The 18,420-nt window shown below is 50.2% G+C and overlaps 1 protein-coding gene across 1 annotated transcript in view; it reads left to right on the top strand.

Annotated features, from left to right (window-relative positions):
- Nucleotides 1-3,126: 3,126 nt before the first annotated feature.
- The window catches only part of ASB10 (ankyrin repeat and SOCS box containing 10), a 337,635-nt gene continuing 322,341 nt past the window's right edge, over nt 3,127-18,420 (top strand). Inside the window, exon 1 of the mRNA XM_086940920.1 lies at nt 3,127-3,528. Coding sequence (XP_086797046.1) covers nt 3,210-3,528 — 319 coding nt within the window. The 5' untranslated portion in view covers nt 3,127-3,209. The remainder of the gene's footprint in view (nt 3,529-18,420) is intronic.

The raw sequence follows: 18,420 nt of genomic DNA, 5'->3' as shown, positions 1-18,420 counted from the left end.
GTGCCTGTTTGCACAGGGTGGTCACTCCTTGACCACAAGGGAGATTCTTCAGTCTTCTACGTCGAGTAGGATATCGAAGGGTCCAGAGTTTTGTTTCATAAGTTTCAGTCAGGATAATCTGAGTGCGTTGGCACTGCTCCCATTCTTATACCAATCTTGGGGGCTGGATTACCTGCTAGGTCCCTCCTATGGGTGGGACCCAGGAAGGGGGTGGTTACACCCCTTTCCCTTTGTCCAGGGTCGTGCTGGGACTGAGGCTGGTGTGCCCCAGAACCGGTTTGACCGGACTATGCAAGGGGAAGCCTTGTGCGCCCAGGCACTGTCTAGTTTCTTTTAGCCCTCCTTGCCCCAATACACTATCTCCTGTCTGGGGTGGTGTAGCACCTCCCTGCGACAGGAAACCCTTTGTCCAGGCCTCCTCTGCCAAGTTTCGGTCAGCAGCAGGAGGTCAGACTTGTGTCGGTGGCAGCAGTATCCATTTTGTGATGCTGAGGCTCTGGTTAGGATTAAACGCATTTTAGTAAAGTAACATGTCTTCTCCCACTAGAAGGGTGGGATGCTATCCCCGTCGACAAGACTGTCGATGGGATAGTATTCCAAATCGTATGACACCTTACACGACATGTTTTGATAAAGCCAAACCAAAGTTAGCACATAACCGTGATGGATTATAATGCACTTAGGAGTATATGGTATGGCATTATCCCGGAACAGCTAAGGGAGTTGTTCCCGACAGCTGTAGACAGGCTCAGCTTATGCTCGAGCACCATCTCACGTAAAACCAAGAACTCTGCCTCCAGGATTGATAACGCCTGCCATAGGAGTGACTTATAGGTTTATATGTGTCCAGATATAGGTTTAGATATAGGTATACTATATCTAAGCAAGGGGTGATTACACCAACTTTCCCCAGCTGAGTGATCAGCCAGTTGTGTCAATTTAAGAACCAGCCAGGCGTGGCAAAAGCTATGCTGCAGCCCCTGGTAGGCCTTGGATGCACCTATGCCCTTGGCACCTATAGTGCACTATATAGGGGTTGACAAGGTGTCCAGTACCAGTTTGGTTATGCACCTAGGTTGCATGGAGTCCATTTTAAGGAGAGAGCAGATAGCCTGGGGCCCTGATTAGCAGCGAACCAGGCCAACTAAGTCGAAAACCAGCTAAACACAGGCAAAAAATCTGGGGTAACCATAGTCATTTGTCCACCTTCCTACATCCTGGCAATTACGATAGATTTTTATTATCTCGTTTTAGATTTGGAATTTTCCACAGATTGGTTAGTTTTCCAACTGTAAATGATTGGTCGCATGATTTACAGCCCTGTCCCTGTGACGATGTGTTGCCCCAAAGTACCATGCATGTTCTTTTATTTTGTAAATGTTATAGATTTCTTAGGTGCAATATTTTACTACCCTTATTGAGAGAGATGGGCCTCCATCAATGTCGTTTGGCTATGTTAAATACTCAATATTTGGACAATGAATGATGTGTTGCACTAATTACAGTGTTTCTGAAAAAAGAGTGATATATTGCAGAAAAACCATGACTATATAGTGTTTTTCTTATGCTTCAAATGGAATTTTGACATTAATGAATTATGGTATGGCTATATCATAGAACAACTATAAGGAAGGGATTCTGAAAGCTGCAGAGGGGCTCAGCTCATGCTAGGGCACCCTCTCACACAAAACCAAGCACTCTCCCTTCGGGATTGTCAAGGCCTGTTATAGGAGTGACTTATAGGTTAATATGTGTCTATATTTATATATATATATATTTAGGTAGATATAGGTGTACTATATCTTAGTAAGGGGTGCTTACACCACCTTACTCAGGATGCAAGTGCAGACCTGTGGTGCCATTTTGGAAGGCTTCCCAGGGGTGGCATAATACATGCTTCAGCCCCTGGTAGGCCTCTGGGGTACCTATGCCCTTGGTACCTAAGGTACTATATACTAGGGACTCACAAGGGTAACCCAGTAACCAATCTGGAGAGTATATAATGTACAGGTAACCAATTTAGAGAGAGAACAGTTAGGCTGTGGTCCTGAGTAGCAGGGCCACAGCCAGACTAAAGTCGAAAAACCAATGAAACACAGCAAAAAGTAGGGGTAACTATAGGAAGCAGATCCTACTCTCCTACAGTGACAGAATGATTTATGACATCCCAATGATTTATGACCCATGATTTGTGGCTGCCGATTTATGATGCTCTGGCAGAGTGATTTAAACAACAAAATAATGACCGATTGAGGCAGAATGATTTCTGATACCCTATGATTTATGACTTATTGACCATGGAAAGCACTTTGGTGTGAGTTCACAAAAACTGTTTACACGGCTGCAGTGCTTAAAAACTTGTCAATCCTCCCCCAAGCTCCCCTGTCTGGGTTGCAGCACCCAGGATAACGTGTTGCATGGATAAATACTGATAAGGTCCCAAAGGGGAGACCAATTGCATTGCAAATGCTTGTTTTTAAGTTTGTGATCACACCTATGTAAAGCTTCTATACTGCAGTTTGTTAAGCCCCCTCTGGAGGAGACTGGCTTTACTGCAGCTTTTTGAAGCTCCCTCTAGGGGCGATCGCATTAATGCTGTGGGACGTGCTGACTTCCACCTAAAAATCTGCATATACAATCTAGCTACTGTAACGGCTGAACATTGTAATTTACAATAAATGGCTTGACAGTTATATAAACAGATGATGAAAACCTACTATACAATTTGAACTATGTCATTGGGTAGGGCATGCATTTTGTAGGTGTATGAATACATGTAGAAGGGAGAAATGCAGGCACTCAAAGTGAAAGAAACAAGGTGGCTGGAGTGGGCTGGTCTGTTGATCTATTCCTTTTGCTGGGGTGGTAGGAAGTATGATTTCATAGACATGTCAACTGTCCAATAATGAAAGAGTGTTGATTAGGGGTCGCTATATAAAACATGAGGCTGGTAGGTTAAGAAAGACCTAAAAAGAGTAACGAGTTCCAGAACGGCAATTTTACAGTGTAGTGCGACAATGTTGGTTTGGTCTATAAATAACCCAATGACCCTTAAAGCGGGTAAACAAAATACCAGACACCAGAGGGAAAACAGAATGTCCTATTTTTAGCCCCGCAGAACGAATATCGCGCGTGGCTCTCCCAGGGCCAGCGTCGCCTGCGCACGCCTCCAGGCCAAGGCGGACAGACAACGGCAGCCAAACAGCGTCATGCCGGGCAGCACCTTCGCCTTCTCCTCTTCGGCTCTGCGTTCTCTGCAACGGGAGGAAGAGCTTCTGGAGCGCCACAAATACACTCAGAGGCGGTACCAGTCTCTACGGAAAAGTAGTTCGGTACCGGGCCAAGGCGGGGGTCTGGGGCGCCGTACCCGCCGCATGGATCCCCAGGTCTGCTGCGACCCACTGGTGCAGAATGCGCTCTTCAGCGGCAACTTGGAAAAGGTGCAACACTTCTTCAGCGGGGACGCGCCCGTCGACCTCATCATCGAAGCGCGAGGGGACGAGCTCAGGTGGACCAGCGGCGAACTCGGTGAGAGGCCGGAGCGCGGCAGAGCTGTTTGCCTAGTTTTGTGTCTGAGTTTAAGTACTGTCCAACCGAAGCCCTCGATCAGAAAGCAGCAAATTAGTCAGCAGTATGTTCCATTACCCGAGGTGTCAGTGGTTAGAATTGAGGTGTGTTGCGGGAGTATACAGTGAGCCCAGCTTTGGTATGGACTTAATGCTGCGGGCTAGAATCGAGTTCCATTTGAGGAGCTATGTGTCGAACAGCAGGGTTCATATTCCTGTGTGTCCATGATAGAGTGCCCTGGCTGACAGCTCTGTGCCGCATGATAACACTGCAGTAGCAAGGGTGCTTGCAGAACATTGCAGGTTAGGAAGGAGGTACTCTGTGTGGGACCCCCAATACGAGATGCATGGCCCGCCATCCTTAAATCACCAAGCACTTGGAAACATTTAACAGAGCACTGTGACATGACTCAGTTCATTGATGCATCGAGTCTTTTATGTAAATGTAATTATTTACTGGTTACAGGCCAGGAAAAGTTGTCATTTTTTTTTGGCACTTTCATATACTGCGAACTCCACCTAGAGGTATTGGAGCGCTTTTCATGAGCACCAGTTATGTTACACAAGGACACATTCATTTGTTTTAGGCACTGGAAGATCAGGTGATTTGCCCAGAATCACAGGATGTTGAGCCCACGCCGAGACAAACCTAGTTACCCAGTATTATAGTCGGCTGGGGACATTTGAAAGCGGTGGGCGTAAAAGTTTATTACGAGAGACCTGTAATGAGCGAACACCACGAGCGAGTCCAAGCTTTATAAGGCGTGTTTGGGGGAGTTCTCCCCCTAGAAATTTTGGGGAGAAGAGTGAGCAAATGGCACATTACCCCCTCATGGGTCCTCCCCGTCCCAGTCCTTACTACGTGAGGCAGTCCTGCCTCCACCCAGCCAATCAAAACGCCAGAAATCCGAAGGTTACATAAGCCCCTCCCACCCACCGCCATGCCTGTTTTTTTTCTGCTCCGACGGCTGTCGGAACGCTGGTGCTCCCGGTTCCTGTCTCTGTTCCTGGTTTCTTCTGGAGGGTTTGGCGGTGCCGTGAGTGTTTCTTTTCCATTTAAATTGCTTCTGATGTGGTCTTTTCACATTTCCTTGCGTGGCCACTCCGGTCCTCCGGTTGGCCTCGCTCCTGTTCTGGGGTCAGGATGCTCCCCGTTCATGTGCTGGGCTGGGGCGGGGAGCCCTCCTGGTGTTCTGGCCCCAGGTCGTTCCGGCGCTGGTGCTTTAGTGCAGCGTCCGGCCCCTGCTGCCATGTTCTTCTTATGTGGCTGTGGGTGGAGACTGCAGGGCTGCCTTTTTTGTATCTTCTTCGGTCTCGCATGCGAGATTGTTGTTTGGGGGCAGTGTTTCCTGGAGGTTGCTGGGCACTTCCTTTGTTGGTGTGTTGGGAGTTTCCTGTGGGGTTTACTCCTTTGCTCGCCATGTTTGAGGGGGCTTCCTCTCCGGCGCATCCAGGGAGCTGTTGCTCAATGGTATGTCATATGCCTCTGGCGTCACTGGCTCTCATTTGCCAAGGGTTCAAGTCCTGCCTATGCTGTCAATGTGACTTGGGATGTTCATTTTCATGCTGTGCTTTGGAAATTTGCATTCTCTTTGTCCACGTAGCATCTTTTGCAGTTTTTTCTTGGCCTGTTTTGCGCTGTCTGCGCTGCTGGTGCATGCGGCTAGCCATCATCTACTGTTGATGGGGGTGTGGACATTTTCCCCTGTTGGGGTATGCGTTCGGGGATGGTCCATGTGGTTTCTAGCGTTTTAATGCTGGGTCTTTCTCCCTGTTTCATTTGCTCCTGCGGGGTTTATTCCCGGTTTAATTTTACCGGCCATTTCGTGCTGTCCTGTTGGCTGTACTGGCTGCGGTGTGGCCTGGCGTTGCCTTGCGGGGTGTTCCTCTCTTTCTGGGGACACGATTTCGCCTGGCGGTCTTTGTCACCTGGTATCCACCATTTTCTTCTTTTTGCGCCTTCTTCCTCTGTCTTCGGAGGCGTCTTCCCTGGAGGACCAAGTTGGGAGGTTGGTGTATTCCGCTCTCAGGAGTTCGTATGCGGCTTCTCCTTTTGGGATGTATGCTTGCTCTTTTTCGATCTGTGCTTCGCAGGTTCTTTTCTTGGGGGTCCCTCTTTCTAGTACCGGATGGTTGGGCCTTGTCCTCGGCTACAGGGGCGGCGGGGGCTTGTGAGGTTTCTCTCTGGCCTGCGTTTTGGTGCTTTGCCATTCCCCTGGCGCCTTGGTCCGCTGCCTGCATTTTTTGCACTCCGTTTGATTCCCTGCCTCTGCGGCGCCTGCTGCTGCCCCCTGGGTAACAGTCGGATATGTTGTGCCCAGGAGGAGTCTCTGTGGCCTGGTGGTTGAGTCTCTTCCTCTTCAGGTTCTGTGTTCCGCTCCTGGTGTTGACCTGCTTGTGGGTCACCTGTCTCCTTTGTTGACATTGTTACGATTTGGGGGCTCGGCTCCGTTGTTCCTGACTCGTTGGTCCGGTCTGCTTTCCGAATGGTGTGTCCTGTTGGTCATCGTTCTTGGTTGCCGGTTTCCATTCCGGGGTCGTCCCTCTTTTAGGCTGTTTTCACGGTTGCTTCGTTGTCCGTTGGCACTGTGATGCGTTCTGCCATCTTCTTTGGCGTCGGCCTGTTTTTTGTCACTGCACTCTGTGGTGCTGGTTTCTGTGACGGAGTGGGGCCGGGGGTCCTCTTTCTCTCTGTTCCTGGTCCTGGCTCCCGTTGGTCTTTCTGTTCGGTTCTGCTTCCCGGAGCTTTGATCGGGCTGGTGCGGCTGTGTCCCTTTCGGTTGTGCCCCTTGCTGCCCGGTTTTTCCCCTCTTCTTGGTGGATGATTTTGGCTTCCCTAGGTCTGGGAGTCCCCTGTTTTTCTCGTTCCCTACCATCCGGCTGCTCAGAGGTTTGCGGTGGTTGTGTTCCGTTTCCTGTTTTCGTTTTTTCCTTTCGGCCTCTCTCCTGCTCCCCTGGTTTTTTCCACAGCGCTGGCCCCTGCTGTGGGGGTTTGCTGGCCTGGTTCCAGGTTCTGGGGGCATATTGGGTCAGGCCATTCCTCGCCTGGTTCCTGTTCGGGGGCTTCGGTTCCTCGGGACCGGTTTGGCGCTTTGCTGGGAGCTGTTTCTCAGTGCTCGCTTTGGCGGCTCGTATGCTTTTGTGTTGAGCGTTAATGGTGGGGGTTGGCATGGCCCCTGCGCTAGGTTGACACGCATTTCGTGACGCGCTCCATATGTCCGGATCTGTTTTCTGCCCTGTTGGATCTTCTGCGGGTCCTACTGGGTCTCCCTCCTGCCCCGGCTCGGGATTGGTCGTGTGTCCGGCGGATGGGGGTTGCCTCCTCGGCTGTGGTTCCTTGGGCTCTCATGCACCTCGTGTCCTTGGTGTTTTTTCTGTTGACTCGCTGGGTCCTTTTTCATGCTGGTTTCGGGGCTTTGGTTCCTCTTTCCCCATGTCTGGTGGCTTTGCTCTCCCGGCCTGGTGTGGGGGGGGTGCTTTCTGCTTCCCTCTCTCCTCTTGTTGTCCTCAGATGCCTGTCCTTCGGTTGGGGGCCCCGTTGGGGTCCTTGGTGGCCGGCTTGTCGGTTGTTCGGACTGGCGCTCCGGTGGCTCGTTGTTGTTTGGGCCTTCCTGGGGGGTCCCGGTACGTGTCTCTGTTCCTGCTGGCTTCCCTGTTTTGTGTCTGGGCGGCGTTTTCTCTGTTGGCTTTCGGGGGGTCTTGAGAAACATCCCTGTTACGGCGGTTGGTTTCTCTGATGGTATGGTACTCTGATTGTGCCTTCCTTTGGTGGCTTGGGCCGCTTCCCCCCCCGTCCTCTGTTTGGTGCTGTCTAGTGCTCGTTTCAGCGGGACATGTCCTTTTATTGGGACTATGCACGGGTGCTTGGGACTGTGCGCTGGTGCTTGGAATGGCCCTGCGCTGGGATGTCTTGCTGCTACGTGTAGCATTCCCTCTCTGTTCCTCTGTTCCAGGTCCTTTTGTCTTTGGTTTGGGACTCTGGTTCGGTCGTGTTTGCTTCCCCTCCTGTTGCTCTTCTCCCCCGGTTTTTGTTTCGGGTTGGTCTCTCCTCGGGGGTTGCTTTCTCGTTTCCTTGGCCTGCGGGTTTTCTGTATGCCTTCGCTCCTGTTTTCTCCTCCCGGGGGTTCTGCGGAGGTTTGGGGGGTGTCGGTGTTGTTGGGTTGGCCTCGCTGTTTTTGGTTTCTGCTCCTGCTGTTGCTGGTGGGTGTCGGTTTTGGCCAGCCTCCCTTGCCTCCGGCTCTGCTTCTGGGTCCGCAGCTGTCTTTGCCCTATCTTTGGCGCTTGCTTCTGACTGCCTGGCTCTTGAGCGGCTGTCTTTGGCGTCTTTGGGCTGTTCTTCTGTGGTGGCCGGTGGCATGTGTTGGTCGCGTTGGCCTTCCGCTCTTTGGAGCTGTGATGCACTTTGGGGCTCTTTTGTTTCCTGGTGCTCTTCTCTTGGTCGGAATCCGTGCTGGGGTTCCTGTTTCTGTGCTGGTTTCTCCGGCTTGGGTTTGTTGTTGGGATTTTTCCCCTTCCCCTTTGTCTGCTCGTTGACGGCGGTTTGTGCTTGTCGGGGCCTCGGGGCTTCCTCGGTGGTTGTTGCCCTTTGGTGAGTCGGCTTCTTCGGGGCTTTTGCTTCGTTGTCCAGGCTCTCCTGTGCTCGTTTATCTTGGGGCCTTGCCTGCTGTTTTGCATGGTCTGCGGTTGCCCCTTTCGTGCTCTTGTTAGTGGCGGTCTTGTTGTGGTTCTCCACTGCGGTGGCTTTTTTGCTGGCCTTCACTTCCGCTTGTCGGTTGGGTGAGTTGGGTGCCTTGCTCGTTTTGGTTCCTTCTTTGCAGTTTCTGCTGGTTTGAGTTGTTTTTCGGCTTAGATCGGGCTTTTCTGCCCGTTTCTTCGTGTTTCCTTTTGCGGCTAGAGGTGTTCCTTCCTGTTTTGCCTGCTGAGGGGGTTTCTCCTGTTTCCCTTCTTTGGGTGTTCGCAGGGCTCTTCTGTTTTGCCTCCTATGTTCACTACAGTCTCGGGTTTCTCCTTGCCTGTTTGTCTCCTGTGGGTTCTGTGTCTGCTTCCTGTGCTGGGCGGCGGATCTCTATCTGGGTGCTTTGTGGGGCGGCTATTTGGCGGTCCCGTCGCACGTTTGTGCGACTTTCTCGGCTTGATGTTTTCTTGCCTCTTTTGACGATTTCTGTTGGCGTCTTGTACGCTGCTGTTCGTTGATACTTTGTTGTTTATAGTTTTGTGCTTTTGCATGGATCCCTGGTGTCCTGCAGTTTTTCTTCTTGGTTCTCTGCTTGTGAGTTCCTCACGTAGTAAGGACTGGGACGGGGAGGACCCATGAGGGGGTAATGTCTTATTACTTACCGGTAATCTTCATTACCCCGATTAGGGTCCTCCCCGTCCCAGTCCTCTTCCCTCCCTCCCTCCCGCTGTGTTTGTGTCCGAGTCTTGTTGATAACAGGCATGGCGGTGGGTGGGAGGGGCTTATGTAACCTTCGGATTTCTGGCGTTTTGATTGGCTGGGTGGAGGCAGGACTGCCTCACGTAGTAAGGACTGGGACGGGGAGGACCCTAATCGGGGTAATGAAGATTACCGGTAAGTAATAAGACATTTTCAAGCACATTTGAAAAAGCAAGAAGGTTAATAAGGCAGTTGTGAAACTGTAGTTATGTCATGAATAAAGATATTTCATATGAAGAGTTACAGAGGTAGGGAGAGGTTCTTAGGAAAAAAATGGAGTAACGTGCCTTACAGGGACAAAAGGTACTTGAGTGCTGCAGATATTATCTGTGATTAATGTAAGGGTGCAGGAGACACTTTACTGAAACCACTGGGAGGGATTCTGTAGGGATGGAAAGGGGAGACCACCTGAGGAGAGCTGGATGCAGAAATATCTGATAGAATAGAGGACCAACTGCTGTCAAATGGCGGGGGGGGGGCAGGGGCAGATTATTGGGCCATGCATGGATTTCAGGGTCCATGTGTTGAGATACGGAAGAGTTTACAAGAAACAGACTTGAAAGAAAGTACCTGAGTAGTGTGATGGAGAGATAACACCTGAGGAGTATAGAAACGAGGGCATGTCTGTTGCCAGTGGAAGAGCTGTAACCATCGTGAAAATGATGTTGTTTCTGTAATCATGGAACTTAGACCCAATTCCTTTGCTCAGTTTGTGGTAAAGTGTCACACATAAGTCATGAAAATAGTCACTATTAATTCATGAAAGGCCACACTTAAGCTTACTGCAAACATGTTAATACCATACAAAAGCAAACCTGCAATCTTGACAGTCCTGCAAAAGGTAGGGAGAGGATAGCAGAGGGGTCCATATTCCTAAAGCCACGCCGTCTCGGAAAAGTTATTTAAAGTAACTATGCAAGTGCACTTTTATCATAAAAGTTGCATGTTTTTTCTCGTTGCAACCACACACTGTTCTTAATGAGTGTTGTCATTTTTAGGGGAACAAGGAATCAAAGGTGAAAATATATTTAGTGCCTAGAAGCCTTGGTCCGAAGTAGAGTAAAGCAACTGGTAGCAAGGAGCGTGATTTACAAATTACAGTTTAATCAGATCTGGTCGGAGGTTGTTCTACAGCCACCTCCACCAGATTAAAATAAGCTATCACCTCTCATCCACCTGTGCTGAGAGGCTGAGGGGGGCACAGGTGTCCGGTTGCACTGCTCGGGTCTAAAGCGCCGTGCGGCACACACTCTCTACAAGGCGACCTCGGTGCGCTGTCTAACTCACCCACCTCTCCTGAGCATGCTGTGGCTGCTAGAGATCAGGCTTTCAGCAGACAGTCAGACAGTGAACCACAAACTCGAGGCATAGGCAGAGTGCAATACTGTGCTGTAAAACAGTGGCGAGCTGAGTGCCTTCCTGTGTGGCCTGGGACTGCCTAAAACCCCCACCTTTCCTTTGTCAAACATTATTAACGTGACATGAGAGGGATTTCTTTGGAAGCGGGGTTCGTACAACCCCCGGCCATATTTATTTATATATATTTACATGATTACAAAGAAAAACTTTCCATGACATTGATTACATTTGATAAATACAGATATCAGATGGCTAACCTTAACATAATTCTAGTACAAGGTATTTCCTATCCGAATCTAACATATTAAACATAATCATACAGTAATTACTTTTCCTCGCCTTTCTCACCCCTCCTCTAAAATACAACAGAAAAATGTGATTCTTTCTTACAGCGTGCTGCATTGGATTTACGTTGTGGCATAAAACGAATGCAGCGCGCTATGTGAAAGTGAACTCAGCATGTTCATAAAAGTGACCACCTATTTTAGAAAACGTTCATTTTTTTGTGGCGCTCTCTAATACTCAGACTAATTTAGTGTGAGTAGAAGTTTAAACGCACTTACACCGAACAAGGTGAGTTTATCGTTCCTGCAGCTCCACTCCAGTCATGTGTGCTATGACCTGCTGCCCATTACCATTTAAGTATCAACAAACCAGCCATCACGCTGACCCACAGCCTCGAGTGCAGCTACTCGGTGCCAGTGATCAGGGGTGGAAAGAGACAGCGGCCTGCACATGATTCCACCCACTTACTCCACTCTTAATCAACCCGACACCTTGGGGCAGAAAGATATGGGGAGCGTGGGAATGGTTCGTGGTTATACCCCTCTGTCCTAAAGCTCTCCCACCGAAGCTCACCACAACAATTTAAAATAAAATAACAGCACTCACTGTCCGTGCCGCCTCAGCTCCTGGCTCCCGCCGTCCCACGTTTCCTGCAGCTATCTTCAGGAAAGAAAGTAAGCCACCCACAGGCAGCCTCCCTTCCCTCCCCCAATCACAACACTGCAATGGCAGCGTTGTGATTGGTGAGGCGCACGGGAGAGCGCCCCGCCGCTCCATTTTCTCCTAAATAGAGAAAAAGAGAGAGTGGGCTGTCGTGCTCGAGGGCAGGGGGGAGTGGCTTACCCATTGTTGTGGATACTGACTGTTTGGTCGGCTCCAGGGGCCGACCAAACAGTCAGTACCTACAACAGTGGGTAAGCCACTCCCCCCTACCCTCGAGCACAACCGATAACCCTCCCCCCCCAACCAGGCACTTGTGCTTTCTCGCAGTGCGAGAAGCAGAAACATAAAATGGTAGTTTTTACCATTTTAAGTTTCTGCTTCTCACACTGCGAGAAAGCAGTGGGGCGACGCCCGACCGCCCCTTTGGAGGAGCCGCGGCTGGTATCGCCACATCCTCTCCACCTTCTTAGGTAAACAGCAGTCAGTGTCAAAACAAAGGATAATTTCAGAAACCGGGCCACGTTCAGCACATGACTCCATGAGGTCATTTGCATATTGTCAGTCCCCCACTTCTTTTTATAGGACCTGTGCCCTGGATAATTTGTACAAAAAGGTGCAACATTTCGGATAAAAACAACCACCTGACTTACTACAAAGATCTCCGTGCAGTCTGCAAGTGCGCAGAATATTTCCGTGCCATTGCCATACACTGCAATAAACTCCTGGAAGTAAGAAAGTAAAACATCTCCAGAAATAGTATCATTTCCAAAATGTAGAATATATGTTATGAATTAACATCAGTTTTTTTTAAAAAATCTCAAATGACGAGAAACAAACTATGCTTCATTTTTATTTTCATTTATTGCGGTTTTAAATATCGCATGCTTGGCCAAAGTCGTTACAGTGCTTTACAAGAGAGCAGGAAGTAAGTTCTGGTTAACAGACATCATACAAACAACCTATTAGCATCAGGGAACAAGGAACAAACAGCACATTTCATCCGGACATTACAGGATCAGAAGTAGCTGGCGAACTACCATAGTAAGCCAGCAGTGAGTTATCACGAGAGCAGAGAGAGCATTTATTTGTATCAGAAAGGACAGGCCAAGCCAAAACTGGAGATGCTGAGCGATCTTCACTTTAGCCAAAGTTTCTTTCAAATGGGAACATTTTGAGTTCCCTGTTGAATGTGAGTAGACAAGAGGTTGTGCAAAGGGCTGAGAAGGGAGTTACAAAGCCTTGTTGCGTTCTTCCTATAAGGTCGGGAAAGAGTCAGTCCTTCTTGATCCTGGTTGAGCTCCGGAGACTTTTAATATTGCTGCCAAGAAGGATAGAGTGGAGCTATGAGGATTTAATGAGCAGTGCATGCAGTCCGCAGTTGGGCTCTTTTCTCAACGGGGACCCAGTGCAGGGTGGGGGATAGGGAAGTTGTGGTTGGATTTCCTGCGGCCTGTCTCAAGCAGCAGCTGCATTGAGCACTGTTCTCCGAGGAGCTGGAGGAGCGTTAAAGAGAAAAGAGAGGAGTGAGTTACCATACTCTAGTCTGGAACGAACTACTGCCTGGACCACAGCTTTCACGTCCTACTCAGTAATGAACTGTCAGAGCCCCGGGACCAGTCTTATAAGTATCATGTGCTTTTGGCTGTGGCGTAGGTTTCCTCTGAAGTTCTGGATGGTTTTCAAGAGTAAAGCCCAACTATATGGTATTCTCCAAAATGGCCGGAATGTGATTCAGGTTGAGAAACTTTGTGGTTAAATATTGTATAAGAGTACTTTTACAAGCAAGTAATTGACCTATTGTACCATAAGACATTATGAGAAATACATACATGCGATCAAATATAACAGCATCTTGGATTGGGCGCCTCTTACATTTAATTATATTATCAACTAATTTTAGTACAGAGTTATGATAATAAAGCTTCTTACTTGCACATGTCAAAAGAGTTGTTACAGTACTAATGAACAGTGCCAACTCTTCTCTGGTGCATGCTGTTCTCCTGTTGGAACATAACAAGCACCTTTTAGCAGGTCATGTTGTAACCTGGCATCTCAAACCAACCCAACCCAAACACTTAAAAATAGTCCGGCTTGCGTGCAGTCCTATTCGAGTCATCAGTGCTCATAGGTAGATGCAACAGCTCTGTGGGATGTGCCACTAGTGGAAGATGGACCCTATTGTAGTGTTAGTTGGCTGCGTACTCCTAGGGGAAATGTTGGTCCCCAGCGCTTATGTTTTTTTTTTTACAAATTAAGCACTGCAGCACATATGGTGAGCTCCTTCTTCCTAAATGAAGGTTTCAAGTGCTAGGGGGGGAGAAGGGAACTACTGTTGTCTAAAGTATTCTCCTAGCAATAAAATATTGTGTTTACCTAATAGATGTCTGCTCTACCTCAACAAAAGAACTGAAGCCCCATGCCAACAAGCCTTATTGCAAACTTTGTATTCCTTGCATTATGTTGTATATTTAGTTTACACTTGGTTGCAGTGATTTTTTTATTTAGTTTTGATATTGCAGGATTTATAAAGATTGCCAGATTATTCAGTGTCACGAGAATGCAGTACTCCACTCAAGTTTTCAAGTTTATTTTATTTATGATTTTGGAACTCTGACGAGATCCACATAAAGGATTAAAAAGAACACGTGTATTTACATACAATCATCAATAAAATACAGAAAAGATATACATATCAGACCAACTAATATATTGCTAAAAAACTTTAAAAAAAGTTAAACAATTATTAACAAAACATTTCATTTGGAGGGTTGTAAACGGCCTCTCGAAAAGAAGTGGCAGAGAGGATACTTAATTGAAAACAGATTGGTCTCAGCCACTTACGCCGATGTGAAAGTAGGGCCGGGCACACAAACAACACATGGGTAACATCCTGAATAGAACTATTACAAAGATTGCACATTGCTGGGGAGCCATACCATCTAGACAATAGATTATTTAAGGGGAGTATATCCTGCCTCAATAAAAACAGAAATCGCCGTACTCCATGAGGGAGATTCCAGGATACATATGCTTGAGCTTTTTTCATTAGGCAAGCATCAAGGATCGGAGAGGCTCCCTTCTTCAGAAAACAAGCTTCCCTATCCGTTGTAAAGCTTAGATTCCAGGAAGCCAACTTCAAAATGGACTTCAGCTGATATGCAGATAGGGAAAAGAGGGTCGATTCATCAAGTTGCAAAAGATCAACCGCAGTTCTAAAATTTTTTACAATTAGCGAGTGTTCTTTAAAAGTTCCTAACTCCTTCATCATCATCACCATTGATAACTTTATTTCGACCACGGTGGCCATAAAAGTACATATTAAAAGACAGAGTAAAACATTAAAATCCAATTTGAAGTTTAAGAACGCATTTCATATATATACACATTATTTACAGCAAACCCATCAAAGACACTCCTAACTAAAAAATAATTAAATCATCTAAGTAGTTACCAAAGTGATTTCTTGGCTATCTTAAAAGCCTAAAATCTTGAATCAAATGGTTATCAAATTTCTGCGCTTAATCCACATGCCATGTAGGAATCGGAAAATGTCAAAAACAACCGGAGGGTGGGTGTAGTATCTAAGTACTCTAAGCGCGTGCTCATTTTTTTTTTTTGTAAATATCTTTTTATTGCAGCAAAGACAGATAAGCATACAGTACAGTTTATGCCATTCCCCTTGATGCTCAGTGTGTGCTCCGCTCCCACACCCCTGTATCACACAGCCATTCAGCTCGCACCCCGGAGGTCGAGCGGCAATGTCGCAGGTACATAAGAAACTGCGCTGGAGCATTCTGTGTATGGCTACAGCCACCAAGCGGATGGGAAACGGCAGCGCTGCTTTTCGGACCTAACACTCCCTCTCCCCTGTCCCAAGTCCAGTTTAAGCCAAGAGTTTCTGTACAACCTCCTTGAACATACCCCCCTCCCCTTCCCCTTAACCCCCTCAACTTTTCCTACCCCGCCTCCCCCGTCTAGGATTCCCCCCCCCAACTCTTCCTGCCCCTGCCCAGACCCCCCACCCCCCCAGGCGTGCCAGAGTATCACCTAACTGAGCTCTCAACCTTGCCACCAAGATCAGATCCGAAGCATGGCACCAGGATTCATCTGCAATCATCCGTAAATCATCTCGATGGAACGCAAGGGCAGTGTAATAGCAGAGCGGGTCTATGCCGCCCCCCCCGTCAGGCGGGCGTCCCTCTGGAGCCGGGCTATGCACCGGGGATTCCTCCTCCTCCACGTCCAGGAGCGTGAGATCTAGGACCAGCCCCTCCCACGCCCTGGCTCTCTCCAGTGCCATGTCATTGTTTATCCTGAGCGCAGCCCGCAGGCGAAGTTCACCCTCACATCTAGCCCATTTAAGCAGTTCAGCCTTCCAGCGCTCTACCACGGGGCCCCGGGACGCCTTCCACTGGGACGTAATGGCCCGCTTCGCCAGGAGAAGCCCCAAGTCCAGGAACTTGCTAGTGACTTTATTCTTTGATGTGTGTGGGAACCAGTGTAGTATGCAATGTGCCATGGTGAGTTGCAGGTCCCTCTCCATCACCTCCCTCAGAACCTCCACCACCTCCTCCCAAAAGGGCCCCAGCTCAGGACAGGACCAGAACATGTGTTGGAAGTCTGCGGGATCCGCCGGGCAGCGCGGACAGGACGCTGGGTGTGCCGGGAAGTACTTATGTAATTTATCAGGGGTCAGATACGCCCTATGTAGGACATAAAAGTGCACCAGCTGGAACCTTGCGTTGCGCGTGCCGTTCCGGGCCCCCTCTAGTATACCATTCCAGGCCTCTTCGGGGATCTCAGTCGCCAAGTCGGCCTCCCATTTCGTCTTCAAGGTCAGCAGCGGAGCGGTGGATTCCGAGACCATGCGTCGAGTCAGGCACGTGACCGCTTTGACCGTCCCTGCCATCATCACGACGTACTGACAGCCCAGGGACAATGGTGGCACCAAAATACCCGCCCCCCAGTGTTTGCGGATCGCCGCCGTTAAAGCCGCATGAAGGAGGAAGTCCCCACCCGCCAGCTCGAAGCGGTCCTGCAGGAGGTCGAAGGGCAACATCACCCCGTTTTCGTACAGATCACCCATGGATGACAGCCCCTGCTGGTCCCAGCCGTCCAGCCCGCGCCACGAGCCTCCGTGCGGAAGCGCCCCGCAGAGTCTAAGTGGGATCTCTGGTGCGTATGGAACCGTAACACCGCATCTCCGGCGATATCTGTTCCAGCATTTCCGGGCCGTCGCAAACTCCTGAGTGAGGTGGAAATCCCCCATCGGAAGTCCCAGGACAATCCGGGACAACACCTGAACCGGACCCGCCGGTTCTCCCGCTCCGTCCTCCCCTCTCCTGGCCCGCGCCACCCATTGTGTCAGCCATTGCAGCTGCGCCGCCAAGTAGTAGAGCTCATAGTCCGGCACCGCTAGACCTCCGTCCGCCCTTGGGCGGAGAAGCGTGGCATGGGCCACCCTGCGCCTGCCCGCCCCCCACAGGAAGCCGATGACCATCGATCGCAGCCGCCGAAAGTAGCTCGCCGGGATCCAGATCGGGAGGGTCCCGAAGAAGTAAAGCAGCCGCGGGAGGGTTACCATCTTGAGCAACGCCACCCTGCCCATGAGTGACAATGGGAGCGTGCCCCAAAAGTCGAAATTCCCTCTAGTGTGCCTTATCGCCGTACCGATATTTCCCTCAAGGATATCGGCTCTGTCATGGAAGATCGAGGTGCCAAGGTATCGCAGGCTCCTCTCTTCCCAGGTCACTCCCTCTGTAGTTTGCGGGCATGCACTCCGTGGGCGGGCCGGGAATAGGTGGGACTTCTCCCAGTTCACTCGGAGGCCCGAGATTCTACCTAGCGATTGCAGGAGGGCCTTAGCTCCACGCAGGGAGTCCGCCGAGTCCGCCAGGAACATCAGCAGATCATCTGCGTATAGTGCGATGTGGTGTTCTTGGCCATAGACGTCCAGGCCCCGATATGCCTGCCCCAGCCGGGCCCGCGCCGCAAGTGGCTCGACGGCCAAGGCAAACAGCAGGGGGGAAAGAGGGCAACCCTGACGGGTGCCCCTGCCCACTCCGCACATCTCAGAGATAACCCTCCCCGTCCTGACCCTCGCCGTCGCGTTCGTATAGAGCAGCCTTGTCCAATCTACGAAGCCTTCACCAAGGCCCAGCGCTCGCAAAACATGGAAGAGATACGGCCATTCCAGGCTGTCGAAGGCCTTCTCCATGTCGACAGCAAACACCACTGCCTCGTCGCCGTCATAAGTGTCGGCCTCTAGTATGTGCAGGAGTCGCCGCAAATTTAGCGCCGTATTGCGGGCCGGGATGAAACCCGATTGGTCCGCATGTACCAGCATGGGCATGTGAGGGAGCAAACGCGTCGCCAAGATCTTGCTCAGAATCTTATAGTCCAGGTTGAGCATGGACAGTGGGCGATACGCTGATCTGTCCCATGGCTGCTTACCCGGCTTCAGTAGGGGGACTATCAGCGCCTCTCTCGTGGTCGCAGGGAGGCAGCCCAGACGCCTCGACTCGTTGTATACCCACGTCAGCCGGGGCGCTAGGAGATCCGCGTAGGTGAGGTAGAATTCCATCGGGAATCCATCGGTGCCCGGCGTCTTATTTCTTGCCATGCTCTTGATGGCAACCCGCACCTCCCTCTCCTCGATCTTGTCCCCAAGTCGCTTTGCGATCCCCTCCTCCAGCACCGGTAGGTCAAGACCCCCCAGAAAGGCCCGAAACTCCTCCGCCGACGGGAGGACCCTGCTGCGGTAGAGCTCTGTGTAGTAGTCATAAAACAATGCGTTAATTCCCTGTTGATCAAACCTCGCCGCCCCCGCCTGGTCTCTGAGCTCAAGAATGACCGAGCTTCGGCGGGACGGGTTGGCCAGCCAGGCCAGCAGAGCCCCCGATTTGCCGCGTTCCGAGTGCGCTCGCGTGAGGTAGGCCTTGTAGTCAAAGCATCGGAGACGCTCCACTGTCGCCGCCACTGCCTCTCGCGCCCCTAGCAGAGCCTCGTGAGTGTCCGGCCGCTCAGGTCTCGCCCTCTCTAGCCTCCGTAGGGTCTCGTCCTCTTTCTCAATGTCTTCCAGTATCGTTCTCCGCACTCCCGAAGCCGTTGCGA

The sequence above is a fragment of the Lissotriton vulgaris genome, chromosome 10 (genome assembly GCF_964263255.1).
Source record: "Lissotriton vulgaris chromosome 10, aLisVul1.2, whole genome shotgun sequence".
Classification (NCBI taxonomy): Eukaryota; Metazoa; Chordata; class Amphibia; order Caudata; family Salamandridae; genus Lissotriton; species Lissotriton vulgaris.
Note: the sequence above shows the minus strand (reverse complement) of the source record. Positions and strands in the feature narration are given on the sequence as shown.